The following is a 27,964-nucleotide window of genomic DNA, read 5'->3' as shown; positions in this document are numbered from 1 at the left end:
GGAGCTTTACAAATGGTAGTTTTCTAAAATAATATGTTGTTCGTATAATGGTCGAAAACAGCCAGGATATGTTAACAAGTAAATTTTTTAATAGGTATCGCCAATTCGTCGAATTGATGAGGATAGTATCTCCATCCCGGGCTTATGGTTAGGGTGAAAGCTCGCATCGTAGTAAAAGCTCTCCGGCTGTTGGTCCACGTCCACAGCATGCTGGGAACTTTCCGCATCCTGGCATCCGTCGGCGGGTTCATTCATCAGTAGAATAAACGCCGTCAGATGGGACAGAAGTGCTAGTGCCACACTGAGAAGCGCACCGATCGGAGGCTCCAAAAGGCGACATCCTCGACTCGTTTGGCGCCATATTTACTCGGAACAATCGGAGTCGGCTGCTCCGTATTTACGTGACTGCGTGTGTGCGCGAGCTAGTCCTGTTTTTTGGGCACCCCGTTTGTTTGTGTAATTTCGCGCGCTTTTGTGTCGCCCACTGGACAAACGTCTTATGTATATACCAACGGGCCGGGAAATAGGGCCCAAAAAAGGGATTTAAAAAGGCGTGAGATTTGCGGCAGACTGCTGGACCACTGCCAGCGGACTGAAATCTTAATTAGCCATTTAATGGCAGTTGGCAGACAACAAAAGCTGGTGGTAAGCCCCCTTCCATATGGCCAATATAAATCAATTATAGACCGCGCGAGCAGATAGATGTTGGCAGTCTGTCAACCACCCAGGTGCGTTGGGTATCGGAACCACTTTTCCTTATTTTTTATGGGCAACTGTACGGCTTGTTTTATGACCGTCGTTTTACTGCATGCTGGCATTTTTACACTTCCATCAGCACTCTATTTTTCAGAGTTCAGAGTCAAGTTCACGCTCTGCCACCTCTCATCATCCATCAAGTTCGTCGATTCCTCCACGGGTGCTGGGCCTTAAACTTATTTAAAGTATTTAAGCCTTGCTCTTACTGGCCATCATTTGCATATTATGATTTAGCTATTGAATTTTATGGTTTAGACTTTGCAAAAGTGATTTCGGGTCTTCTTTTGATTGTTTTTCAACTCATTATAAATTGTATTTTATTACACGCCTAGATATACGTCATTCCCGCTCCAGAAAATTACTTCTACATCTGTTTGGTTTCTAGTTACCTAAGCCCTGTTTAAATTTTGAACAATTTGTTGTACATTCGAATGGTTGGGGACTTCAATGTCAAGCAGTCATGAACTTGATCTTTCAAAAGAGATTGCAAAATGTTCCTGGCAGTTAGGAAAAGGTTTCTTACTTGACTCTTAGGCAAACAGCGATTACAAAGAATTTTCCAGATTTCTTTGGTACGTCAAACGTCAAAATGTTCAGCCAAAGCCAATTAGTTTCCTTTGCAAGCGAGAGTTCTTTGTTAAATTTAAATGGCTTATGTGGGGGCTGAAAAAAAACCACTTTATAAAATTTCAATATAATGTTACTTTGCCTGAAATAAAAATTAAACCTTACCCGCGTTTAAAGAGCTGTAAGTCAAGTTAATAAATAATATCTTGCACCAGTGGGATTGCCCCATAAAGAATTTGCATTTAAGAACAATATTTCATGTTTTATAGGACCATTAAAAAAATAAACTCAAGCGACTTCATCATCGCGCTACCATAAAATAGCTTTCAATTATAACCTGGTTTTGCTTAACGTTTTCTTCGTGTGTTTATAAACGGAGTTTTTAATCTATAAGCACACGTTTCTTGATTGACATTTAAATAATAAACACAATGAAACATGTATTCAAATAAATTTATATACGTGACATGCCTGGAATAAAAAACATCTCGCATCAGAATGCCCTCTTCTTTTAGGTGTCCTGTATATGTTAATTTTAATACCCCAATACGAACGCACTTTAAAGTTGGAATAAAAGGGTCGTTAAAACAGAGTGTTTACTACGACTTTCCCCTTAGAAATTTGCATTAAAAACGAATATTTCACATTTACCGGCCATTATGAACTCCAGACAAGTGCACGTATTGTGCCACCATAAACCAGCTCTTAACCATTAATCGTTTTCTAGCTAAAACTTTTATTAGCATATCCTCTGCTCACTTTGTGTAGACAAGCTCTCGCTCAAAGTGGAGCACCACATAAAGTGCAACCGACTGGTGCAATATTTCCATTTATATAGTGCTTACCGGTGCTCAAGGCACTCGAACGACTTTATATTTTTCAATTTTTCAAGGAAAGCCACTGCAGAAGCCGGCTAAGACATAGCGTCGATTTTCCTTCAACCTCCTTGCAGTTTGGAGAGCAGATGCTGGGAAGCCTGCTTGAAGCCGTGTGCTGGCTTGAACTTGTGGCCCGCACATGTGCAATTAATAAACATCTTGGTAGGAAAGTTTTCCCCCGTCTAATTACAGGAAAGCCTGTTCGACCATCACACCAAATCCCCCGAGGATCAAAATAATGTGTACCGAGGTGGCCAAATGCGATAGGTAAATAAAGGTGTTTACCTGTGCAGTTGAAGGGAGAACAGATTTGTTTGGCCAAGACGTTCTCGGGGAAAATTCCAATAAAGTGAACGGAAAATCAATAAAAGCCAATATAAGAAAAGAGAACGCTGTCATTTGTTTGCAAAACTCGCAGTCTACGATTTATCTATTTGAAGAATAATATCCGTTTATTTGTCAAAGTTGCTTCGGTTGATGAGAAACTTTCTTTTTTTGAAGGCCACAAAGTTGCGATTGAATTCTTCTCAAGTCGAACAAAAATTCGAAGGTAAAAATAATACAATATGTTTTTTAAGTGTGTTCTGAAGGCCAACTTAAAACGGTTTTCCACCTAACGCCCATTAAATGGCTTCTGCACAATATAAATAAGAGCCATTCTAAAATAAAGCATCCATTAGCACATCAATTAACTCTATGTACATATTGTACCTGCACACCAAGCCACATAGCACGTACGTTTTGGGTGGAACCTAGACGTACGTTTATCACGCATACGCAGTGTTGACACATTTCATTAAATTCAGTTTTCACCTAAGCTCTTAAATGATACTGTCATATCCAAATAAGCGGCTTATTTTGGAGATGATTGCGACTTTTGTGAAGAATAAAATGTATGTGAGTCCGAAAAGTATTATTTTTCACACAAGAGCTTATATGAGTTTATGACAAGGAAACGTCAAACTAATTCTTTGCTATACAGTAGTTGGATTGTAGTTTTCATTTATATATTTAGGGTGTATAAGAAATATAAGATAGGTAAATAAAAATTGAAAAAAAGGCAATAACTTAAATCTAGAATAAAAATAGCCTTTAAAAGTCCATCCCAGAGCCACTCACTCGCCCACTCTGTGCAAATATGTGACAAAGTACTTCATGTGGGAGGGGAAATGGAAAGATCGAATCGGTTTTCCATTCATGGTAGTAGGGGGCGTGGGTGCCTCTGACCTGACTGACAATTAGGCCAATCATGAGGAATCACTTGCCATGACAAACGCCCGGGCCACGTGTATACGTACAAATTGATGTATTGTTTTTGGGGCGTCGAGTGCCCCATCAGAAGCCATCAGGCAGCTCCCCGAGGAGGAAAGCTGGCCGAGAAGTGGGATCCGTGGACCGGGCCTCGGTGCAGGGCACGCAAATTCAACGGAAAATGTACGCCATCCAAATAATTTAGACAATGGCACTCGTGCGCACACGCCATGCCCAGGAAACAGGATGTGGCGTACTCCGCACACACACACCCATGAACACAGGATACCATCCAAAGCCGTCAGCACACACACCCGCAGTCGGAAGAGCCACCATAAACACACGCAGACAGACAAAGCCTGACTGAATGCAGAGAAACAGAGGCGACAATTTTAGTGCTATTTCGGTCATCACTTGGCTTTACTGGAGGTCAGAGCCAGAAACGGAACCTATTGGGACCCACATGGAAGACATCACTCTGGACAGCCTCCGAACTCCTCTCCTCATCCCCATCCGCCCGCCCCAACCATATCGCACTCCTATTATTTCTTATGCGCTGGTGTGTATCTGCTGTCCGACATATGTTCTCACTTAGACTGCGGTCTTCTTCCTTTGGCTTGGGTTCCAACAGCTGCAACTACACTTGGGGAAAAAAGGATATCAAATAAAAGAGGCGAGGAATTTGTTTGCTAAGTGAAAATGTTACCACATTAGGCATTAGAATCTGAACTTAAATAAATGTGTGATGGTTCTTGAACCTGGTATATTTTTAAAATTATGTCATTAGTTAAGTTACACACACACACACACACACACACACACACACAACTTGCTTAATATTTTTCAAATTCCACTTACATAAATATAAAGCGTTGTAGTAACACTAGAAACAAAATTGTAGACCACATTTTTGTTAAATTTATTTTTAAAACAACTAGTAAATGAATTTGTAACCTAATTTTTAATTAATATGTATGTTTTTAAATTGGAATTTGTATCAAAAAGTGATTAATTAAAAAAAAGTGATATAATTTTATTGGATTATCACCAATGTGAAATAATAAATTAAATTTTTACCAGGAATTTCTCTCCAAAAGTGATTAAGTTGAATGATGAAAGGCTTGTTTATTTAATTTTATTAGACTAACACCGATATAAAAGAATTTAACTTTTTCTACCTTAGAAACAATTTTAAATATCAAAATGAAATAACTTCGTATATAACAATTAGGCCTTGAGATAATCTAGGTTTATAACTTTTTGATTCTTAGTGTGGGACAACATCGCAATGGCAAATACAAAACACACAAACAGAGCGGAAGAACTTCTACTATTTGTTTGCCACCTTTCGGAAAAGAGGGGCATCCCCCTTTTCAGGGGCACAAGAGGAATTGCTCTTTCATCGTGTAATTGAGTTTTCACGCAGTACGTGCAAGAAATTTTTAAAACTGATCCGGTGAAAACTTTTGCTCATAATCAAATTCGAAGCCCCAAAAGAAGATGCAGAGGGATGCGTATTTTAATTTGAATAACTCACGGCTACAACTTATTGTAGTGCGTGGGAGTCGATAAATTGTATTGGACCACGGGAAAGTGCCCAGCGGAAAAGTTTGCCACACAAAAGTTCGATCCGATTGGCCTGAATCTAATAGCTCGGCCGTAAATGGATTTCTTCTAAGTGAGTGATGCGATACGGTGCACAGATTAGCTGCCCCACAAGTTGCACTGCGAGTTCAAACTTTGCCGGCTATTTAGCCAGGCGGCCAAACTTGCCTTGATTGATGATGTTTTATGGGATAAGTTGGTAGTGGAAACCTGAGTGTATCAGATGGGGCTTCACAGAATTAATTTATAGTTTGCGAAATTAATAGAAAGTCACTTGTATCTCAATTAATTAGCGTGGTGACATTTTAAATATGTATGATTGCATGATAAATAAGGAAATAATTGAATGAAGAGATAATTGTTTTGGGACTTTAAAGTATCTTCATCTACTTGTAAAGTGTGTGTTATTAAGTGAGAAATGTAGGCATATTTGATAATAATGTCTTGCGATTATAAAATTTAATAATATTTTATAGAGCCTTAAAAATAAAAAACGTATAGGAAAGTATTTTATTGAATTTACTAAGTTAGTCCTAGCGACCTTTAAAACATATGACTTTGACTTGAATGCATAGTTATTTTACAACTTTATGAATTTTATAATATTTGGTCTGAACTTAAAATTGAAAAAACTTATTAAATATTATTTAGTTAAGCCTAGACGTGTTTATTCTTATTTAAAGTGCAACATAATGTTCATTACTCCTCACAGTATTAATCCAAAACAAATTGTTCCATCTTAACAGGCATTTAACTATCCGATAACACGGTTTCGCCACTTGAACCCAACAGCTTTCGCTAAGTTTTAATTAAGTTAGGTCCACACTTTGCATAGCCCACAGAGGAGAACCAATTTGCGCTAAGCTCCGATTTGAACTGGGAATTTATCGTCAGCAAATTGCACTGTGCTCACTTGGCATGGCAAATGGCCGGGCTCATTTGGCCAAATCCGGCCCGTTGTTCCACTGGTGCCATCAGGAGGCCCCCAGTAAATGGAGCAGACTAACTAGAGAAATGCATCAGGCATGAACACGCCGCAAAGCCTCCACTTTCACCTTTAACCCCTCGTGACGCCCGGGCATGCAATTTCCAAATTGCTTTCTCTAAGCCGGGAAACAATTTATGTGTGTAAATTGGCCCCGCCCCCTGCTGACACACAATTGCACTCACTCACGCCCATTCACCTTTGGCTGGCAAAGCTTCTTACACTAATTACACAAATTGAACACAATTTATTGTTGCCATGGGAGCAGAGTACTCGATGGCTGCTCCTGCTGTTGCCGCTGGCGACACGCTCCAAGTGGCAGCCATTTGGTTAATATTAAATAAGTACTTGCATATTAATTATATGCATAATTACACGACCAGGCGAGGCGAGCGCTCCTGTTTGGCTGTTTGCTGTAATTAAAACATGCTGACGTTGCGTATACGTAACGTGACGAGCGGCTAAGCCAGCGTGTTCCCAGAACGAATTCTGTTTGACAAAGGAACAAAAGGAGACCTATTTTGCATATCTGTGCGGCTTTATATTTTGATTTAATTTAAAATTATGTTTTTCGTGGCTGTGGCAGAGTGTCAATTAAAAACTTGGCCTGCGTATAATGTTGGTTTTCAATTATTAATGGCTCTAAATGTTATATGTTCTGCAGGAATTTATATTTTTAAAGCTGCAGGAAGTAAATTTTATAAGTTTTATTTTAAATTCTAAGCACTGAAACACACACACAAAATGAAATATTAAAAATAGAGATCTGCATATAAACTAAATAGATATACATATGGTTTATTTTAAAAATATATATGTAGGTCAGGGGAGAAATGTTCGTTTGTGTATATATATAATCACACACTCAATTTATATGCCTATATTTTTTAACATTTAAAGAAAAAAACCTCAATGCATGAAAAATATAACAGAAAATATAAAATTAAATAAAAAATCCCTGGATTTTCTACGTTTTCTTGATTAGTTAGATACTATAATTTTTCTTACTATGAATAAGAAATACATTTTGAATTGTGTTATCATAAGAAATTATTCATTGTAGTTGTCTTTGTTCATAGAAAAATACATATATCTTTCCATTCCAACATGTTTTATCCCATTTAGCTTTTCACAGAAGCCAGAACACTTTGTGACTTATTACCATATCCGGTTTCCCATGCCTGCGGCATGCGTTGCCTCCCTGTGTGTGTGATTTCTGATTTTTGCTCCATACCCCAGTTGATTATGCTTCTGACAGAGTCATTAACAATTTGTTGGTCTGGATTTACTCCGAGATTTTATTTGCATTCCTTTCCGCTTTTCTCCCTCAGTTGTTTTCCCGGAAGCATCAGCAGCAGCAGCAGCAAAATAAGGAACTGTAGCACGACCGAAAGCCGATCAGCAGACCATACAGCTTTGAGTGTTTTATGGTCCCGAAGTGGCATCCCAAGTCCTAACAACTAACTAACAAGAACAGCATCGGCTTAGGGCGGCAGGAAGTATCAACACGAGCCAGGGAAACAAAGCAATCTATAAAGATGGCCGGCGGGGGCAGGACAGCCGGCAAATACGGTTATTCGGACAACAATTATTACAGTGGTGAGTGGATAAGGATGAAAATGATAAGGAAAAGGGTATAAGCCCAGATAAGACTCAGCCTTCATAAGAGATAAGTGTCGGTCATGTTTCACACTTTGTAAATATGATTACATCCTCACGCGGGTTTATCTCGGTTATGGTTTCATTTTGTTTAAATGAGCAACCGGAAGGCATCCATAACTCTTACAGAAAACTGATTTATTTATTTATATTGTTTTTTATTGGTTACAAAAAATCTGGCATTATGGATTTTAAAAAAATAATAATAATCAACATGTCGCGCGACCTATTTATTACCTTAATTGTTTTACTTGTATCTTATACCACTGGATACAGTCATGTAAATTTATGTTAATAATGGAATTTTTTTCTACTAAAAATAAACTGAAATGGGAAACAAAGAATATAAAAATAAATAAAACACACCATGTATTTTTCACGGTATCATATAACTAACTAAAAGCCATAAACCAAAATAAATATATTAATTAAAGCACTCTCCATCATCAGCGCGCCCTCCTAAATTCCTCGAACAATACCTCGTTGAAAAGCTTTAATTAATGCAGAATACTTGTTCCGAAAGCTATTTTCAAAAAATATCTGTTGATAAATAATTCATTATTCCACTCACCTGTCAGCGGGCCAGACAGCCGCAGTGCTGAAGTAAATGTCCGAATAATACAAAATTATGTTTATTGAAATCTGTCATTATTATTGGGTTATGAATAAATGACAAGCCTCATTGTTATTTCAGCCCCTAACCACTGTACATCCGTCCCAGCAGGCATTTGGGCTGGGGGGTTGGTAGGATGGTGGGGTGTTGGGACGGATGGGTGGGTGGCTGTTTGTCCGCACTGTCGCCCATTTGGCGGGCTTATGTTGTGGCCCCCCGTTGGCGTCGTCCTGACGTCCTGCTGATGAAGTCCTGCCGCATGCCCCACCGTAATCAGTGTTGAAAAGCGTGTTTTTATTCGTGTCTTGATTACGTATGTATATTCCGCTTGTCGGGGTTTTATTACATTTATTTCGGTGCCTGTCTTATACACATGAGTACCAACTCGCATCGGAATTCTCCCGTGCTCGAACATTATTTGTTTATGCGTGTGTCGGCTGGGGATTTGTGTGCTGCAAATGGTTCCTCGGGTGCCCCCATATCATTCACGCATGAAAGCAATATAATCCAGTTGCTCTGCGTAATGATGTTTGGCTTGATTTTATCTTTAAGCACACTGCGCTGCGAATGTGAATGAGCTCAGGTGAAGGACCAGCCGAAGCACATTTTGCTGTGTTTGCATAAAGTTTTTGTTTTCTGCTAAGTGGGATTGAACACCCACCCGCAGGCTAGATTCCCGCCCCTTCCAGGTTCCAAATTTGTCCATCGAGAAGGCTTTGCTACTTTCAAACAAGTTTAGTGTAGTTTTTATTGCCGCAAATTGTGCATTAAGTATTTATTGGCCATCAAAATTCCAAATAAGCATGCTGTCACCTAGAACTGAAACCAAAATTGTTAGAGGACTTCTTAGCATGTTGTAGGAGAATATTGTACTTACATTTTGCAAGGCTCGGCACTCACTCCAATAATTTTGCTGCCAAAGCGAAACCAACATTCTTTTTAAAAGGCACGAGTATTTTGATTTGACAGGAAAATTACTGGGAATGGCGGAAATTCAATATATTTCATCTTGATAAAGAGATATTTAAAATGTTGTATATTATAAGTCTGGGAAAAAGTTACAGAACATGTTATTTGAATACATGTTTTTTATTCAGTGAGGAAGCTAACCTTTTTTTGACGGCTTTCTGAATGTTCACATTTCTCATATTGCTTTAAAAAATAGAATGGGTTGATTATTTTCACGCGATTTAACTGGCCCACTTGGGGAACTCAGTGCTCCCCGGATAGATGACCATTGTCCATACGGTTCCAGTGAATAGCAGACAAAAGAAGGCCCAGAAGGTTGGCAAAATACCGGCGATAGCCATGTATTTGGTCTTAAGACCCGTATAGCCGGATATAATTGCATTGGGTGGAGTGCTCACAGGCAAATGGAAGGCCAGGCTGCAGGCCAGGGCGGAGGGAAAAGTCAGTGTGATGGGATGCACTTTGATCGCCAGGGCCTAAAAAGTACATTTATAAAAGGATATTATTAAAAGAATGTTTAAACATTTGGGATGGCTGAGTGGAACTTACCATTTCCGAAAATATCGGGATCAGAATGTTGCAGATGGCCACGTTCGAGGCGAAGGCGGTGCAAAATAGTGAAATCAAAATGCACATAGCTACAACCAGGGCATGGTGCATTTGCCCGGCGAAAGCCAAGGACTCGCCCAGCATTTTGGCCATTCCACAAACCCGGCTGCCCTCGGCCAAAGCAAATCCACCACCTGCCAGGGAAATACAAAATTATTGATTAACTAAATTTAATTTTCCTTAGCTTCTAGTCGAATAAATTTTAATTTTATAAATGTGATTCTTAACACCAACTACTTACCCAGCAGAAAGCACAATCCGAACGGAGTATACTTGTGGCAGTAGACCCATGAGAGGCAGGCATCCATCGTTTGTCCTGGAAACGGAGCCTTTCCGCAGCAGTACTTGAAGAAGGTGTACTGTGTGGGCAGAGCGAAGAGGAAAAGAACCGAGAAAAATACCGGCGGGCCACTGCCTATGGCTCTACCAAGGATCAAGTGAATTTATTAGTTATTAGGTACTACCGGAATTTCCAAGGATTACTCACTTGGCGTTCAAAACATCTGCCCAGCCGGGAAAGAAGCCTGGTCTGCGGGTGAACAGAAGGAAAATCATTAAGAGAAAGAGCAGACCCACTTGAATCTCATGGCAGCTCATGGATCCCAACTCCCTCTTGCGCTCCTTGATCACGGCCTTCACCACGTCCTTGCCCTCGGCGCCCTTCTTCACCTCCTGACCGGTCTTGCTTTTGGGTCGGAAGAGGCCCATGTGGGTGATTTGCAGCGAAAAGAACGTGAGAAGGATGAGCACAATCACCACAAATGGCATGGCGTAGGCCATGAAGATGGGAAAGTCAATCTTCTCCTCGGAGTTGGGAAAACGCCTGTGGGTTTGATCAATAGATTGGCATGAGAATGACCAGCAAACTTGACCAATGATCCTTACGTGTCGTACAGGCCCTTATAGGTCAAGTTTGTGCCCGTTCCGATTAGAGTTCCACATCCCCCAATTGACGAGGCATACGCGATTCCAAAGTAGAAGGCCATGGAGATGGTAGATGGGTGCGGAGGGCTAATGAAAAATGGAGATTGTTTTAAAAGGATTTTTATTTACCAACAGTTAATACGTACTCGCCCTCCTCCACCGGCTCCTCTTCCTGAGTCTTATAAATGGCAAATATATTTTGCTGAAAATAAAGAGCAGCGTGAAAAATAAAAAAAAAATATTTAATATGTTTGGTTTTCTACAATGCGTTAGTTAATGAAAATAAATTAAAGCCAAAGAGGTTGTATATAGACAAAAATATAACCAACCCACAATTATTAACTACTAAAGTCGGCTTATGAATAAAGCCGCTTATCCGGGTTGAAGGACCATTAAATACATGAAAGCATTTCTGTGAACTCATGGACCGTAACAGGACATCATAGCATACCAATTTCGAAGAAATTAGTCTTATACGAAAATCTTACCGCGTCCATCTCATTAAGAACGGCTTTGACTATGGGACACATCATGGCAGTGGCCGCCGAGTTGGAGATCCAAAGGGAAATAAAGCAAGTCACCATGACCAAACCAAAGTGCAAGCTGTTGAGCGGGATCCATTTAAGTTATTTCATGATTTTTGAACGAAAACTTACCGCCTAGGGCTGCAGCCCACTATTAGGATAGTGGTGAGTGCGATTCGCTGATGCAGATTGCTGTACTCGATGGCCAGGGCGACCAGCAAGCCCCCAAGAAACATAACCACAGTGTCACTGAAGTAAAAGCTACACACCTTGTCCGAGGGCTAGAATATGATGACGTTTGGTATGATAAGGAGGATCCACTTCTCCCCTACACTAACTTACCAAAATCCCAAACAGGGGCAGAAAAACAATCGGAAACAGAGCTGTCAGGTACAGGGGAATGGCTTCCGTTATCCAGAAGAGTGCCATATTGGCCACCAGGAACATGCAAATCCATGCCTGCAGGTGGGGGAAGGGGTTATCCACTGTGGGCTGTGGTCTGGGGTCTGTCCAACTTACCCGTTGACCCACCATCAAGCCATAAATCATGAGTGGCAATGTGGCCAGCGGTATGAGGACGGTCGCCTTGCCCCTCCAATGGAAACCGCAACAGCGCTTACATGCCAGGCCACTTTCTAATCTATCCTCAGCACTGCAGTACGAGATCAAAGGTCAATTGGTTTTCAACGAAGTGAAAGTGTAAAATCTTACTCGGCCATTTTGTCTGGCTTCTAACAGTGTTTATTTCGTATCTTGCGTTCAACAAAACAATTTTTACAAGGCTCACTCTTGAATCTATCTTATGATACAGTTTATTTTAAGCCTTAGTTATCTTTTCTTTGGGGATATAATTTGAGGCATAGCTAATCTTCCTTGACCTTAAGCTTACACTATTTGTCACCATTTTCTAGGATTAAAATGAACGCTCTTGGGAATAAGCTAAATGTGATGCCTTTATTACATTACATACTCTAAGGACTTTTATGCAAACAATACTCCTTAAAATTTTACACAATGTATATCTTTAATTCTTTATACTAGTGTTACGCAACCATTAGCATTCGTTCAGATACGGCTCTGGTTCTTAATGTCCTTAGCCCAGTCCGGAAAGGTATTGGCTGCTGGAAATATTAGCATTCCCCATGTATTCGTGTTCAGGATAACCAGAAGGAATCCAATAATTGTGGGTAAGACGCCGCAACAGGCCTAAAAAGGTGTCTTTAAGTTGGATGCTTTTGGGAATAGCATTAAGTGCTTTACTAACCAAGTACTTCGTCTTGATATGGGCATAGCCTGTAACAATGGCGTTTGGTGGCGAGCTCACTGGTAAGAAGTAGCACATACTGATTACCAGACAAGATGGCAAAGTCAGGATCAGGGGATGGATTTCCACGACGAGAGCCTGGATGAAGAAATTATGATAATCATTATATTTGGTGATTATTAAAGAAACATACATTCAATATATAGATTACTTGAGTAGGTAATTTATAATATGCATATTTCTTACCATTTCGCTTAAGATCGGTATTACTATGTTCGCTACCACCACGTTGGAGTTAAAGACTGAGAAGAACATGGACAGCAGAATCGTGATTATCTGCACCACAATACTAGGCATTCCGGTGAGGAACTGCATGGCCCTTGCAATCATTATATTCACACCATTTCGTTTACTCGCCTCGGCCAAGGCGAAGCCCCCACCTGAAATCGAAATCAGCCAATTGCTCTGGGAGACCTGGGGATCCTAAAACCTTACCCAGCAGGAACAATAGACCCCAGGCCACGTTTTCGTGCACAAACTTCCAAGCTAGTAGGGCATCTAATGCCTGGCCGGGGAAAGGAGCTGTGACGCAGGATGCTATAAAGGACTCTTATTGATTTTGGACTCAAGAAATTCACCTTTGCCGCAGCAGTACTTGAAGAAGGTGTATTGAGTGGGCAAGGCAAACATTAGTAGAATAAGAAACATCAATCCAGCCGAACTTTTTACTTGCCTAAAATGGTTATGGGTTAATCTTAAGAGCAATTCTTCAATGCCTCCTGAAAGGAATACTCACTTTGCGCTGAGCAAATCGCTCCAGCCCGGAAAAACGCCTGGTCTATGGGTAATTAGGAGAAGGATCATCACACCAAACAGAATGGCAACTTGGATCTCGTGACAGCTCATTGGGCCCAGATCAATATGACGCTGTCGAAGAACTTCCTCCATAAATTTCCGGTTTGCGTTGGCCTCCTTAATCCGCCGCCCGGTTTCACTTTTGGGTCGAAACAGGCCCATGTGGGTTATCATAAAAGAGAGGATTACCAGCGTTATGTTGACCACCACCAGAAGGGGGATCGAGTAGAACATGAAGTTGGCAAATGTGATCTCCTCCGTGGAAGTGGGAAACCGTCTGTAATAAAAAATCTCTATATGTGTTTTCAGCACACTCCATTATTTACTGATCGTAGATTCCCTTGAAGACCAGGTTCGTCCCCGTTCCAATCAGGGTTCCCAGACCGCCAATTGTGGAGGCGTAGGCCACGCCCACATAGAAGGCAATAGCTACCTTCGAGGGATGGGGTGGGCTGTGGGCGATTTGCTGGAGATCTACAGGTTATGCAAATTAGATTAACTCACTCTCCCTCCTCCACCGGCTCTTCCTCTTGTGTCATATATATTGGAAATATATTGTTCTGAAAATGTATTAAAAGAGGTGGTGAAATGGTATTTAAAAGTTGAATTACTTACGACATCCATTTCATTTATTACCGCCTTGACTATGGGGCACATCATGGCCGTTCCAGCCGAGTTCGATATCCACAGACCCATGAATACGCTTACACTCATGAGTCCTACGAATAATCTGTTATAAGAACAAAAATAAGGATTGATTTGGATCTGTTAAAGAGACTTTAAGCCTACCTTCGTGGACTTCCACCGACAATCCGGATGACCCTCAGGGCAATTCTGGTGTGGAGGTTACAGTACTCTATGGCCAAGGCCATAACGAGACCTCCCAGGAACATGACAATGGTGTCGGTGAAGTACATACTGCACACTACTGCGGTGTCCTGAAAATATCGTTTGTATTATACATTATAATATTTATTATGATATACTTTCACTCACAACAAGACCAAGAACTGGTAAAAACACAATGGGCAACAGTGCTGTAACGTAGATGGGCAGGGCTTCGGTGATCCACAGCAGAGCCATGGTAACTATGACGTACAAGCACTTGTACTCCTGAAGCATTGGAACCCATCAATATGATCCATAAATAGCGAACTTAACCCGTACTTACAGACGCGTTGTACTCGAAACCCAGGACAAGGATCGGCGAGGTGATGATGGGTATGATCACAGCTATCTTGCCCCGCCAGTGGAACTTGCAGCAGCGACCGAGAGCAACCTGCCTATGGGAAGCGTTTTATAAGTTAAGAGGTTCCTCACGATACCTTCCATATCAACGCCTCAAACCGTGGTTCCTCTGGCTCTGCCATCTTGTCTGGTCTTCAGGCCGCCAAATGCGATTATTAGGCCAACATTTGCTTTTTCCCTGTATCATGTATGTGTATTACGTGTGCGGAAGCCTGTGTACAATCGTAATCGGACCTAAGGAACAGGGAGTGCTAAGTTATTCAACCGTAGGCGAGGAAAGTGTCTTCGCTGCTCTCTTGGTGCCCTCTTAGCCGAGGGTCGCCGCCAATCCGCGCCGTTTCAGAAAGAGAAATTCAAATCTGAACACACTTTGATGTCATCTAATTGATAATTTCCTCTCGCACCCTGAAAGTTCTACAATCAGAGGAGGTCAAATTCAAATTAAAGAACGCCACACAGGGAAAACAGGAACCTGAATTACAGGGGTGTCTCATTTCCGGTTTGTTTCCGTTTAAATTCCATTAGTGGTTAAGAAAACTTCCAAACGAATCGATGTGATTTTCAATTCCAATTTGTTTGTCAAAGCAATTAGTGTCGCAGGACACTCTTTCAAACTCAGTGCCAGCAGTTCCGTATTAATTCTCGTTTTAACTTCATTGTCAGAACTTTTAATGCGTTTTTCGTTTAATGAAGAGAAAGCTTTATAAATTTAAAAATTGAGTTATAAATAATTCTAGGCCTGGGGAATTGTTTCTTTCAAAGAGGAATATATTTTTCTCTGTGTGTTAAATTAATATTTACTTCGGGCGGTCGCATCCTGTTTGGAGTGTTTGAGAAGTTCGGCCCCAATCTGGGCCAAATGAAATTCCTTAATGTTGGCCAAATCCTTGTGGCCACAAAACATTTCGAAGATGTCAGACACAGGACGCACACACACGCACTCCGCCACACTCGGCGGAGGATATTACATAATGCTAGATGAATGTGAGCCCCAACCTTCCTCCTTCCTTTCTTAAGATTCTTTTTGTACTCTGTCTATTCACATAATCTGTCAAATGACTTTATTGACTGGATTTTTGGTCGGGAAGAGAACAATAAATGAAATTTAATACATACACATCGGCTGGCGGCAGGACATGTGTCCTTGGCCGGAGCCCCGAAAACGGTTGGGCCCATCCAGTCGTGAACCTCAATAATTCACGCTCAGTTTAGCCCAGTTTTTGCCCATGGGCTCTATTACGTCTTTCAATTTGCTGAGTCGGAGGCGTTGGTCTCCTGCATTCGTTTTGCATATTTCACGCTATCATAACTTACACTTTGACAGCCCGAACCTTGTCAGCCCTCCCGGATAGGCATCTCTGTGAATTATTATTTGATACGGCAAACTTTTCTTGCGCTTTTGATGTTTTATGCAGCCGCAAGTTCGTGGTCTTAAAATACAACTTATAAATGTCCGAAGAGTCCTCAAGAAGTGTGTATACATAGCTAAGGCACCGCAAAACTTTGACCGCACTTGAATGTCAACTGGAAACTTTGGCAAAATAGCAAAGTGGCTAATGATACAATTGTCGGTTGAAAGTTCTCCTTAATTGGTATATTATAGCACTGAAACTCTGGGGAAACCCCATTAGGCAAGTCATTAGACAATGACGACCCAGTTTTCTTTAACTAATTGAAAAGGATTTCGATTAGGAGTGGAGTATTTAGAAATCTATCTATCTATATGAAGAAAATATCTCAAACATTTAATAAGCAATGTTATTCAATCTACACTCTTTACTATGATTATTATTTGGAAAAATATGTAGCAAAACGTTCCCAATGCTTAAAATTTAATTTATCTTAAGAAATAGAAATACATTTTATATATCTGGTTTTTTAAATTGAGATAAAAAAAGGTTTACTATTTTCGGCCAACATCCAGCACTTAAGCTCTTTGCTTTACTTTGAAAGAAAACCACTTTTTGTGGAAATTAAATTTAAGTCATGGTTTTCATGTTGAGGTCATCTAGCTTTTACATCTCGATTCCTGCTCAAAGTGGGTCTCACATGTCGACGGCACTTTCACTTTCACTTTGCTGCAAGCCAAGCGAAATATTTGCAAAACTAATTAACAATGTGGTTCCCCAAATTGGCACACTTCGTCTTTAAAGATGAGAAAATTTCCAAACAGAAGTCCGTTTAAAACCACCAAGCTTTTAAATTATGTATTTTTAATAGAAATCAGAAATTAAAAATTAAATTGCAATGGAGTATCTCTTGACAAATATTTTTACTAGGCCTTTATTATTTATTTTGTCATTTAAATATCTAAAACTTGCAAAACAAATTGACAATGTGGTTACCTAAAATTGGCAAATCTGGTCTATAAACTTGTGTAAATTAACAAACGGAAATCCGTTTAGAATATATAATACGTTTAATGGAGAACAGAAATAAAACATTAAAATGCAATACAGAATCTGCTGCCGTATATTTTATTTTGCCATTCACATGTCTAACATACACATGTTTTGGGACTACAAATCTGCCATAAATCTAGTTTTATCTACCAGCGTTTTGCACAACATTTTCTGCATCCAGGTGAGGCTTTCGGCCAGGGTAAGACAATCGAAATGATTGCCTATTTATCCGGGCCAAGTGACCATGAACTGTGAACTGTGAACCATGAGGAGCACTCAACGCCTCGAAACGACCATCAAGCACTTTGAGCGCACAGGCACTTATATGCATAAGATACCACATACAATGTGTGTTATGCCGAAAATGAGATTTATGGCGAACCCTGGCTTTGGGACGCGGCCCATTGGGCTTTGAGCCTCCGTAATACGAACCGTCTAATTAACAAATCCTTGGCGGCGTCGCTTTGGCTGCCCGTAAACACGATTTTAATTTGTTTGATGTGTGTCGAGCGCTGAAGGCGAGTGGATGAATGCTCGGCATCGATTATGTGTTAAATTACCCATAAAGCAAACATCTGGCCCAAATGGACCCGAACAATGAGAGCCTATTTGCAAAAAGTTGGCAGCGTGGAAATGGAAATGGTTATGCCAAATTGAAATTAAGCCAACCGCGTTTTAAACCAATGCTTTAAATTGCAAATACCGCATTTGAATATAATTTAAGTCACCCTGAAAGTTAATGACGTGGCAAAATACTCGACCGCAATGGGATTAAAAAAAATATTTAATAAATCAGATTTAAGTTAGAGGGACTAATGCTTTGTTTTATATTTATTTATATTATCTGTTTAAAGACATTTTTTCTTTTTTTACACACCACAAAAAAATAGTTTACAAAATCAAGTATTGTTTAATTGTGTTATTTATTTTTAATTTTATACTATTCAATATCGTTTATCGTGTCGCTTATATGGGTTATTATAATAATAATTTCCAACTTATTTTATTGAAATGAATTCTACACAATTCTACGCAAAGTATTATCCTCAAAATCCATACTTTAACATCAGCACTGCCTTTGGCATATTTTTAATATATTATTTTTCGGTGTAGAATAGTACATTTTATAAAAATAAAAATGTAAAATGTGGGGTCAACCCTAGAAGGCTTGAACTTTTTCTTCGACACTTAATTGCATCCTTGAAAATATATTGTAAAACAAACATTGGGCACTTTATTCATTAAGCAGCTCCTATTTATATAATTTTCCCTTACCATTTCTGCATACGTTTCCGAATGGGTAATCCAAGTTTTTACCTTTTATCGAATGTACATCAAGCTGAAAACTTAATCCCCGCCAAGCTTTTTACATACTGTTGCCCCGATAATTGCGTTAATAATCCAATGCCATGTGTGGGGAGATCGTAAAATATTGGAACATCTGCCGCTGTAAAAAGGCGAATTGCAAATCCAATTTTCATATTATTTTTGTTTATTACAAGCTTTATGTCTCTGTTGGGTGTGCGTGGGCTGTCAGCCAGATTGCTTCTGGCATATGGCCATCGTTTATTCTTTACAACCCTGCATTTGTCATGGTCCGGCCAAATTTTTTGTTTTCCGTATTGTTTGAATATGCATGAGCTGAGCCCTTAAAAACACGTATTGTGGATTGGCAAACAGCGGCAGGGAGCACCCGTATTTTAGCCACCTGACAAGAATAATTGACTGTAATTTTTCTGCAAGGCCTCTAAAGCTCGTCTCTTTTTTGCAGGTCACTCGTACAAGAGCATCAACGATGAGATTATACTGGTCAGCATCATAATGGGGATTACCATACTGGTGCTCATCACCATCGCCCTGTGCTACATTGCGTACGAGAAGTGCCAGAAGAAGCGGGAGTATTATATCAACGCCTAAGGGGCTCGGGTTGTCCATTTGCCCCCGGAATCCCAAAGAACGCGGCTTCCTTTCTCTTTGTGACCTGTATTTGCTCTCCTTTGCAGCGGTGGCAGTGCAAGGCTAAATGTCAACACGGTCTGCGACAATGTTGACGTTGACGATTTAGTTGGCCAACAAAAATAACCCAGAGTGGCTGCAGCCGAGCTCCCGCTTGCTGCCCACCACCCAAAATCCCCGCCAGACACGTACACAAATCGGAAAGCAGTGGAATTTGTGCTGCTTAAACGTTCTCCGGCATCGCTGTTGGTTTTTTGCCACAGTTGCAGTTTTTCTCAAGTGCCAGGAAGCATGGCTCTATTGTTTGCCCACTGTGCACAGTGGGTTGCGCCTGGCACTTGACATTTGTTCGGCCAATTAGGCGTTTGTATTCCGCCATTTCGTATTTTCCTTGGACCTGGTCGTTAGGAAAATAATCAACACAAGGGACATGTAAGCGTTTGGCTTCCAAATTCCCTTTAAATTCTCTACCATTTTGCGCTGCCCCAGACAATTGCGACTTTTTAAGAGTTTCATAAATTCGTGTTTTTATACCACGCCCGGGCATTTCAATTTAAAATGCAATTCGCTCGAATTCCACCATGCAGCAACCTTTTGTTTGTCAAACCGAGGAGGAATAATAAAAAAGAGCCAACCGAAACCTCACACCAGGGCATAATGGCAGCAAAAGAAATATAAGCGATACTTTTGCAAGTGCGCTGTGTCGATATTGTTGCCCCAAACTGAATGTTGGAGACATTGTGCATATGCACACGGAGAGAAAATGTTGTAGCCAGTGGAAGAATTAGTTAAAAATAAGAGTGCTTTTTCAGAAAAGATGTTTTTAATTTTTAAATTTTTTTTTTTTTTATTTAATGCACCAAAGCAAATAGCTTTTGCTATATATAACTGCTAAATATTTTAAAACATTTTTAGCAATATAACTATTTGTAAAAAGGAAAACTTAAAAACGAAATAAGATGGATTCTTAAAATATTACACCCAAGAAAGACCACAACACTTATAGATAAATTCATTGATGAAAAATACTTCAATTAAACCAAAATAATCAAGACCTTAAACGGAGTTTCCCATCATTTCAATAAATTTAAAACAAATTCCTTAAGTGAAAGCAGTAACAGAAATTCTGAGAATATTAATGGAAATTTAATTACAAAAAATATATTTTTAAGTATTAAGTTTAACCTGATAACCTCAATATTTTAAAATACTAATAACTGTAATTTCTTTTTTTAAACGCCACGAAGATGTATGAGCAACTTTAGCTTCTCTGTGGTTTTACACACGTACTCCGATTCCGAATATTTAAGTTTTTCAAGTGCTATTAGGATGTGTAACCGACTTTATTCTCTGTGTGGTCTTACACACATATTCCAATTTCGAATATTGACAGCGCGGGAGCATTTAACCTACCAATGGGGCAGAGGGACAGAGGAGACATTTCCAGCTAGTGAGTGACTTTTCTTATATCCCTTTTTGGTGGCCTTTTTGTCTGCTTTTCTGGGATTCTTTTCCTCTTTTTGGATGGGGGTTCAAGACCGTAGCTCGAGGCTGTAATAATAAAAACAGTAACGGAAACTGGGTGCAGTGCCCACGGACAAAGCGAGGAGGAACAATAAAGGAAATCGCCTGCGATTCCGTGGTAGCAAAGCGATTCCGAGTCCCAGATAAAGGGCAGAAAGAGTTGGCATTAAATTAGGCCAAAATGGACCACATTTAAAGATCCTTTTCGGCCAAACTAGGGGGTGGGCATAAATTAAAGCTCATGTCGTCGTCCGGAAGGCCCCACAAAAATATCTATTCCGACTCGCATCCCCAAAAAAATACAAAATAAACCAACACACATCCGCCTTTTGGCCATGTGTCGGGAACTCAATGTTAATCAGCTTAGACAACCTCCGTCATCGGTTCCGAGGCATTTTGTTGTTTTTCCTGCTTTTTTAGGCACATCAAGAGGCCTAAGAGCAAACAAATAACTCGATTTTCGGGGTATGGGGTATGGGGCCTTATCCCCGGAAAGTGCTTTTAAAAATTAAACAACTGATAAATGACAAAGTTCGTTGGACCAGAAATTATCGTTTGACAAATTGGCAGGCCATGATGAGAGCTCATCAATTGCCTGGCAACCACGTGGAGGCCGAATCCTCCCAGATCCTGCGGCTACAGGGCACTTAGGGCAAAGCCAGACGAATTACTTATGACCAAATGGGTCTATTGACATGGAAAATTAACTCGGAGGAGGTTTCACGCTGAAGGTTTTATGATGAAGAACGCTTAAAGTCTGGAAAATGTATTTTTATTAGAGAGGTACTCATACGTCTGGCAGTTTGCTCCTGTCATATAGTTTTACGGCTTTTCTGTGCATATTAAGTTCTTAACCCTGAAAGGTTTTAGTACTACGAGTTTTCAACGTTGTTCTAGAAGATTTTCTTAAAGTTTTTATTGACCCTATCAAGCTGTTTAAGTTGCACATGTATTATTCATAGAGCAAATTTTTTAACCCTTTGAATGGATCCCTGCTTTTCACAACACAAAACTTTGACCACAAACTGAACACAAAAGTTAACTTGACACTCAACCACCGAAATGTAGTTTAATAGTGCATCATCAACAATAGCCATGGAGCGGAATATGGAAAAGGGAGGAAACTTTACTAATTATCCGTTAAGCAAGAAAAATCCCAGCATAAAAACCCAGACACGCTCAAAGAGCAACAATAAATTTTACGACGACCATAATAAAAAAGAAAAGATTGCAAGAACACGCGGAGCACAAATTTTAGCACTTGTCTCGTGTGCCAGAGTTGGGAAAAAATTGGATTTTCGGGGGGCAAGGGTTAGGGCTCGCAACCTAAAATGCATCTTTATCCTGAATCCTTTGAGGGAAACACACTTTCGCTGCGTGCGAAGAGAATGACTCGTTGCTTTTTAAGCGGACCCAGATACACAGCCACCCAAAAAAGGACCTCCCATAGCACACGTAGTCAACTTTACGTCCAGTTTTATAGTTTTTTTATGTATGGCTGTCTCACTAATTGCCACATGACTTGGCCAAAGATGAAAGGACGCTCCAGGACGAAACGAAATTAATGAAATTACTTTAGTGTCGCTGGACGGGACGTATTGTGTATTGTATATGCATTTATCCAATTGCACTTCGGGCGTAGCATATAGATATCTATGTAACCAAGATAGATGTGACCACTTATACCTAGTAAACTATTGAATTTGTAGCTAATGCGAGGGCAGTGCATCCTTTTTTGTCATGAAAAGGGGGACCAAACGTACAATGAAACAAAGAATTCAATACGAAAAAAACGTGTACTTTATTTTAACTAATTAAATCTAACTAAGTGAGATCTATAAATGTTAATATAGTAGTGTGAAAATTGTTAAAACTATATACGATATACTTTATGTACAACAATACAATAAAGGAGTGTTTATGCATGTTATAGAACTCAAACTGGGATTTTATTCGAGCATCTGAAATAATAATGTTATCTTGAATATTAGCAAATAAATATTGAAATATATTCAAAATAATAGAAGGTGTCTTATTGGAGCAGTTGGTTTGGAAAAGGTTACCTCAAAAAGGGTTATTATTAGCCCTATCAAGCAGTTAGCTTTCAATTTTGTTTAAGTTTAAGTGGATTGGTTTTGCTTACCTAAAAATGAAGTAAAGCAGTTCTCTTATATATTGCCTCTCAAAAATAATTACATTCCTACTCAGCCCACCAGGCGTATGAGTAATATTACTCCTCGGATTTTAAAAGTGATTTCCCTTAAATATCTTTTAATGATTTAAATTATCATCAAAATTCTTTTCAAGGTGTGAAAACATTTTTAAACAAAATTTAAAAGGTTTAAAAATGTTATATAAATTTCATTCTCAAATAAATTAAATATTCTAAAATATTGTTCATGACTTTAACAGTTTTGAGAGTTTAACAACTTAAAAGTTTTCTTAGAATATAACGTGCTTACTTTTTTTATTTTAAGTTTATGTAGAAGAATGGAAAATTTTTAAAATGTACGAAAAATATTCAAAAATCGTAGTGTGACCAGCATTTCTTGGCGCAGCAGGGAGGTATTTCTGAGAGCTCTGCCCGCGGCCACACTGCCCGCAGAGCTCCAACAAAAACAACAACAACACGGAAGTCTGTAAATGTAAATAGACGGAACTTGCTGCAGAGACAGCTAAAAACGCAACGAATCGGAGTCCCGAGCCACCAGAAGCGAGCAGCCGAGGGAAAGCCAGCCGCTGGTCACCTAAATGCGCATCAAAATGAACTGTGAAGTGCAGGAGCAGCAAAAACACCAGCCACAGCAGCAGCAACAAAAACAGCAACACCACCAGCAGCAGCAACAACATCACGGCAGCAGCAACAAGTTGCCAGTGAGAAAGCAGGAGAGCTGCTCCGACGACGATGAGAGTCCCAGCCGGACGACGACGGAGCGCCAGAACCTGGAGTTCGCCAAGAAGCTGGGCTACAGCGAACAGTCCATCCACTCGGCGCTGACTCGTCTGGGCTCGGAGGCCAAGCAGAACGAGCTGCTGGCGGAGCTGATCAAGCTGACGGCGGACGCACCACGACCTGCGCATATCGTAGGCGGCGGCAATCCATCCACCATCTCCTCCTCCTCCGCCACCACCGCCAACGTCGGAAGCAGCAGCATCTCTGGCCTGCGACACATCGTCATCGATGGCAGCAATGTGGCCCTGTCGCACGGCAACAACGTGATCTTCTCCTGCCGCGGCATCCGCATCTGTGTGGACTGGTTTCGGCAGCGTGGGCATCGCGACATCACCGCCTTTGTGCCCAACTGGCGCAAGGAGATGGCCAACAACAACATCGCCGACCAGGAGCTGCTCTACGAACTGGAGCACGAGAGGTTCCTGGTGTTTACGCCATCGCGACATCTGGACGGCAAGCGGGTGTCCTGCTACGATGATCGTTTCATACTCAAGCTGGCCGTGGAAACCGATGGCATTGTGGTGTCCAACGACAATTACAGGGATTTGATCCTGGAGAGCAACGAGTTCCGGCGCGTAGTGCAGGAGCGCCTGTTGATGTACTCGTTTGTCAACGACATCTTCATGCCACCCGATGATCCGCTGGGCAGATCGGGTCCAAATCTGGACCTGTTCCTGTGCTCGCAGACGCAGCAGAAGATGGCGGATGCCCAGCAGTTGTGCCCGTACGGCAAGAAGTGCACCTACGGTCAGAAGTGCAAGTTTCGGCATCATCCGGGTGCGCTGCTACAGCGGCTGCCCCTCCAGGCCTCGCACAGTGCTCCGCTGCACACGAATGGGGGCCAGCAGATGATCAGTCCGGGCAGCAATAACAACAATGTTAAGATCAACTCACTGATTAGCCGGGAGCCACTGGGTCGCACCAAGTCCAATACCATTGAGCAGGTGTGCCAGGGGTTCTCGACGCAAATGGAGCTTTCAGAGGGCTCCATGGAGTCCAGCCAGCCCAATCGCCACAAGAAGCTGCAGCGCCAACAGCCGCCGCCCGCTTACCGCCTCCTGGTGCCCACCTACAGCGCTCCTCTCCAGCAACAGCAGCAGGTGCAGCAGCAGCAGCATCAACAGTCCAACTCCAGCTCCAACTATCACCACCAGTATCTGACGCGCACGCCATCCGCCCCGGTCACGGATCAGGGATTGGGTCTGCCACTGCCCGCTCACAACTTCGCCCATCTGTCCGCCTCTGATTCGCGCATCAACGAGGAGCTGCACGCCTCGCAGCAGCTGCCACGGGAGGAGCAGCGCCGACTGCTCCGCTACCACCTGGGCAGCCTGTTTCCGCCGCACCAAGTGCACGCCGTGCTGCAACTGTATCCGGAGGAGACCGACGCCAAGACCATCTGCGCAGCTATACTTAATTTATTTCCGCATAATTAGGCTAGGCTTAAATTTCATCAATATACTTAGATGTGTAATTACACGCGTGTGTCTGCTTAATGTTTAGAGTGTCGCTCTTCGGACGACGAGGAGTCCTCGCCCGAAAGTTACATCTCCAGGCCCACAATGTTGGCCGAGTCGTAGGGCAGCAGACCGCCCACGGCCTCTCGTGAGGATTGGCCGCGCCGCTCGTGGATGATCCGGTGGTTGCGCAGCTTGTAGGCCTGCGGGAAGCCCTTGCCGCAGATTTCGCAGCTGAAGGTAGAGAGGGAATTTGTTAAATTAATCAGGAATGATTTGCAGGAACTGTGAGCTCCCGATGAACTTCAGAATTTCTAAGAATATTTAATATCTCTTTGCCACTCAAAAAACGTCAATTGAATTCTAATGTTACGTAATTATCATAAGAGACTAATAGCTTAGCTATTCTGTAGTTAGATGTCATGGAACTTGAAGAATATCTTTATAAGAAATTTATTTTAATAAAATATATTATTATAATAGTGAACTGAAGTTTAAACGCTATAAGAAAGAAGCTCTGTGTATGTAATTTGTTTCTGATTTTTTGCTATTATTAGCGTGGAAAAATATTTTAGTAAAGAGGAGTTGAATTGTTCAGGAATTGAAATTTCTTATCTTATTAGAACAAAGTTGAAAACAAAGTCTCCAAAAGTGAAAGTTCGTGCTAGAGAAGTTGGACTGTAGTGCGAGGGGAAAGCAGTACTTACACATGTGGCTTCTCTCCCGTATGAATCATCTTGTGGAACTTCAAGGTGTTGGTGTAAGTAAATGTTTTGTGGCACACATCGCACTCGTAGGGACGCTCGTTGGTGTGGATCCTGCATGAAGATTATGTTATAATAAAATAGGATTCAAATGGCAGTCTTAATTTAATCAACTAACCTGTGGTGCTTGTTTCGAGTGGACAGGTCCGCAAAGGCTGCCGGGCAGTAGCTGCACTTGTACGGCCGATTTCCAGTGTGGGTGTTCATGTGACGCGCCAACTGCTGGGCCTGAGCGAAGCAGTGTCCACAGATTCTGAAAATCGACATTTAGTTAAAGATTGGCTTTCTTGGTACAAGGAAACTTGGGAAAAGGCATCTGTACAGCTCTTAGGCTACTACAACGATACATTTAATGTATGAGTTTATGATTACTACTTTTCACTAGTATCTTTAGGTGACACTTCCAATGATACAGAATGACTTACTCGCACTCGTGTGGCTTAACTCCAGAGTGGACCTTGATGTGCTCGGTGAGGCGACTCTGCGAGGGATACATATTGCCGCACACATCGCATATGTACTTGAACTCCTTCTTGTCGCCGACGAGGATCTTGTGGCCGCCCTTGGTTTTGATGCCCGAGTGCTTCCGCGCCAGCACCTCGCCAATGGATACACCGTCATCCGAGTTGATGACGATCTTGGTTGTGGCCGCATCGTTGTTAGTTCGCCGGACTTTGAGCAGATTTGCGCGGACGGATGACTTGGAGGTTCCCGAGGCCGCAGCCACAGATGCAGATGATGCTGCTGTTCTGCGGGGATTTGCTCTACGCTTGGTGGCGCCTCTGGCATTGATGGATGCTCGAACACTTTTGGTGGGCAGGAACTCCTCTTCGGTGGAGTTCATGTCTCCATCTGCGTCATCCTCGTGGGCACTTTCGGTTAACTGATCCTGATCGACCTGCTCCAAGTATTCGATGTCCGCTGACAGTTCGGAGAGCGATTGATCGGCCATTTCCTGGTCGTAACCGGCATGCTCGGCGAGTATGTCGCCCTCGTAGGTCTCGTACACGTCGTAGACCTCTTCGATGATGCCGTCCTCCTCCACCTGCTCGCTTTTGACGTGCACAATGCGATCCTTTTCCAGTTCCACAATTATGCCCTCCTCCATGTCGTCATGAAAGACGCCGCCCTGGGCCTCCGCAGACTCCTCCGCCTCGCCCTCGGCGTACTGGCTCTCGTCCAGATCCTCCTCCTCCTCTTCCTCGTCGTGTTCCTGCTGCTGCTGCTCCGCTTCCTCAGGATCCTGCTCCTGCTTGGGGGCTGCCTCTTCCATTTTCTTCTCTGGCGATCGCTGCTCCACCTCTACGGGGCCCACGAACTGCCGCAAATGGCCGTAGGAACGCTGGCAGGTCTCCCGGAACTTAAATGCCATCTTCAGCACCCTGAAGCACTTCTCGCATATCTTGTCCGGATAGTGGTCGAACTGCTTGATCTGGCGGGGGGATTACAGAAGTATGAAAGTGCTCGGCGGCTAATGGACAATACTTACGGGCACTCCGCCGCACTCGCGGATCATATTGGTCAGGTCCTTCTCGGAATCGTCGTTGAAAATGCTGGCCATGGGCTCCTTTGGCTGCTGCAGACAAACCCGGCAGACGATCCACTTCTGCGTGGTCGCTGGCGCCGCCGCCGGACTCGCTTGTGCCGCCGAGTCTCTCATTGTCGCGTATAGAGGATTGATCTGCTCCAAGAAGCTATTTTCCGCTTGTATATTTTGGCGAACACGCTCGCTCGTCGAAGACGACGCCAAAAAAATATAGTGAAGTCTGGAGTCAAGATGCTCGCGTTGCAACGCGAATGGCGGAGGCACAGGGTGACCACGGCAACGGCGGCACTTGCATTAGGGGTGTTCTGTTATGCGGGTAAGAAATATAAATATATTTTTTAAATTAATTAATAAATATTATTATGCTTAAGTAAATATACTTCCATTTGCTTATTTTTTAACATTTAGAAGTCCACACTCGAAGTCGTAAGCCTATAAAGTTAATGTTATTTAATTACTGTTATATACAGGTCTTAAATTAAATGGCTTTATAACAAAAATAAACTATAATATAAAAAAGGAACTAATATAACAAAATAAAAGTAACTGATAATTTTGAAAGCTCTTTATGTACTGTATATTTTAGTTTGAAGGACTTGCAGAAAAGTTTATTGAAACAAACAGAATTTAAAATATTAATGGTTTCTGATTTACT

General features: G+C 41.6%; 5 protein-coding genes across 5 annotated transcripts; 2 read left to right on the top strand and 3 right to left on the bottom strand.

Moving 5' to 3' along the window:
* The first annotated feature begins 531 nt into the window (after positions 1 to 531).
* LOC108031881 (uncharacterized) lies at positions 532 to 22,587 on the top strand. The gene is made up of 3 exons (XM_017105646.3): positions 532 to 645; positions 7,374 to 7,641; positions 18,881 to 22,587. The coding sequence occupies exons 2-3, from the start codon at positions 7,581 to 7,583 to the stop codon at positions 19,024 to 19,026; spliced, it is 207 nt and encodes a 68-aa protein (XP_016961135.1). The 5' UTR covers positions 532 to 645; positions 7,374 to 7,580; the 3' UTR covers positions 19,027 to 22,587.
* On the bottom strand, positions 8,328 to 12,174 carry LOC108031880 (protein I'm not dead yet 2). The gene is made up of 13 exons (XM_050888483.1): positions 12,052 to 12,174; positions 11,860 to 11,992; positions 11,683 to 11,799; positions 11,473 to 11,621; positions 11,305 to 11,419; positions 10,963 to 11,018; positions 10,778 to 10,903; positions 10,380 to 10,715; positions 10,134 to 10,315; positions 9,833 to 10,026; positions 9,425 to 9,759; positions 9,192 to 9,361; positions 8,328 to 9,133 (listed from the first exon to the last, which is right to left on the bottom strand). Exons 1-11 carry the CDS (start codon positions 12,057 to 12,059, stop codon positions 9,505 to 9,507), a joined length of 1,671 nt encoding a protein of 556 aa, XP_050744440.1. The 5' UTR covers positions 12,060 to 12,174; the 3' UTR covers positions 8,328 to 9,133; positions 9,192 to 9,361; positions 9,425 to 9,504.
* On the bottom strand, positions 12,276 to 14,948 carry LOC108031879 (protein I'm not dead yet 2). Its single transcript, XM_017105642.3, has 13 exons — positions 14,807 to 14,948; positions 14,631 to 14,742; positions 14,456 to 14,572; positions 14,249 to 14,397; positions 14,075 to 14,189; positions 13,964 to 14,019; positions 13,786 to 13,911; positions 13,401 to 13,736; positions 13,243 to 13,337; positions 13,100 to 13,186; positions 12,851 to 13,044; positions 12,605 to 12,742; positions 12,276 to 12,546 (listed from the first exon to the last, which is right to left on the bottom strand). The coding sequence occupies exons 1-13, from the start codon at positions 14,827 to 14,829 to the stop codon at positions 12,406 to 12,408; spliced, it is 1,689 nt and encodes a 562-aa protein (XP_016961131.1). The 5' UTR covers positions 14,830 to 14,948; the 3' UTR covers positions 12,276 to 12,405.
* Positions 22,588 to 23,184: 597 nt separating the features above from the next.
* Positions 23,185 to 25,021, top strand: LOC108031542 (endoribonuclease ZC3H12A). Its single transcript, XM_017105079.3, has one exon. It carries the CDS (start codon positions 23,341 to 23,343, stop codon positions 24,976 to 24,978), a length of 1,638 nt encoding a protein of 545 aa, XP_016960568.1. The 5' UTR covers positions 23,185 to 23,340; the 3' UTR covers positions 24,979 to 25,021.
* On the bottom strand, positions 24,943 to 27,547 carry LOC108030963 (GDNF-inducible zinc finger protein 1). The gene is made up of 5 exons (XM_017104163.3): positions 27,253 to 27,547; positions 26,189 to 27,195; positions 25,882 to 26,016; positions 25,707 to 25,817; positions 24,943 to 25,233 (listed from the first exon to the last, which is right to left on the bottom strand). The coding sequence occupies exons 1-5, from the start codon at positions 27,421 to 27,423 to the stop codon at positions 25,086 to 25,088; spliced, it is 1,572 nt and encodes a 523-aa protein (XP_016959652.2). The 5' UTR covers positions 27,424 to 27,547; the 3' UTR covers positions 24,943 to 25,085.
* Between the last annotated feature and the right edge of the window lie 417 nt (positions 27,548 to 27,964).

Source organism: Drosophila biarmipes, chromosome 3R, assembly GCF_025231255.1.
Source record: "Drosophila biarmipes strain raj3 chromosome 3R, RU_DBia_V1.1, whole genome shotgun sequence".
Lineage (NCBI taxonomy): Eukaryota > Metazoa > Arthropoda > Insecta > Diptera > Drosophilidae > Drosophila > Drosophila biarmipes.
This window is presented reverse-complemented; position numbering and strand designations above follow the sequence as displayed.

Bases quoted from the DNA above. Each gene is read 5' to 3' on its own strand.
- LOC108031881 (XM_017105646.3), top strand. From the start codon at position 7,581: ATGGCCGGCGGGGGCAGGACAGCCGGCAAATACGGTTATTCGGACAAC. The intron at 7,642-18,880 runs GTGAGTGGATAA...TCTTTTTTGCAG, and splicing joins GGACAACAATTATTACAGTG to GTCACTCGTACAAGAGCATC.
- LOC108031880 (XM_050888483.1), bottom strand. The intron at 10,716-10,777 runs GTAAGGATCATT...TCAAACCCACAG, and splicing joins TATAAGGGCCTGTACGACAC to GCGTTTTCCCAACTCCGAGG. The intron at 9,760-9,832 runs GTAAGTTCCACT...TGTACTTTTTAG, and splicing joins TCCCGATATTTTCGGAAATG to GCCCTGGCGATCAAAGTGCA.
- LOC108031879 (XM_017105642.3), bottom strand. From the start codon at position 14,829: ATGGCAGAGCCAGAGGAACCACG. The intron at 14,743-14,806 runs GTTTGAGGCGTT...CGCTTCCCATAG, and splicing joins GCAGAGCCAGAGGAACCACG to GCAGGTTGCTCTCGGTCGCT. The intron at 13,338-13,400 runs GTGAGTATTCCT...TAACCATTTTAG, and splicing joins AGCGATTTGCTCAGCGCAAA to GCAAGTAAAAAGTTCGGCTG.
- LOC108031542 (XM_017105079.3), top strand. From the start codon at position 23,341: ATGCGCATCAAAATGAACTGTGAAGTGCAGGAGCAGCAAAAACACCAG.
- LOC108030963 (XM_017104163.3), bottom strand. From the start codon at position 27,423: ATGAGAGACTCGGCGGCACAAGCGAGTCCGGCGGCGGCGCCAGCGACC. The intron at 27,196-27,252 runs GTAAGTATTGTC...TCCCCCCGCCAG, and splicing joins GCGAGTGCGGCGGAGTGCCC to ATCAAGCAGTTCGACCACTA. The intron at 25,818-25,881 runs GTTAGTTGATTA...ATCTTCATGCAG, and splicing joins ACTCGAAACAAGCACCACAG to GATCCACACCAACGAGCGTC.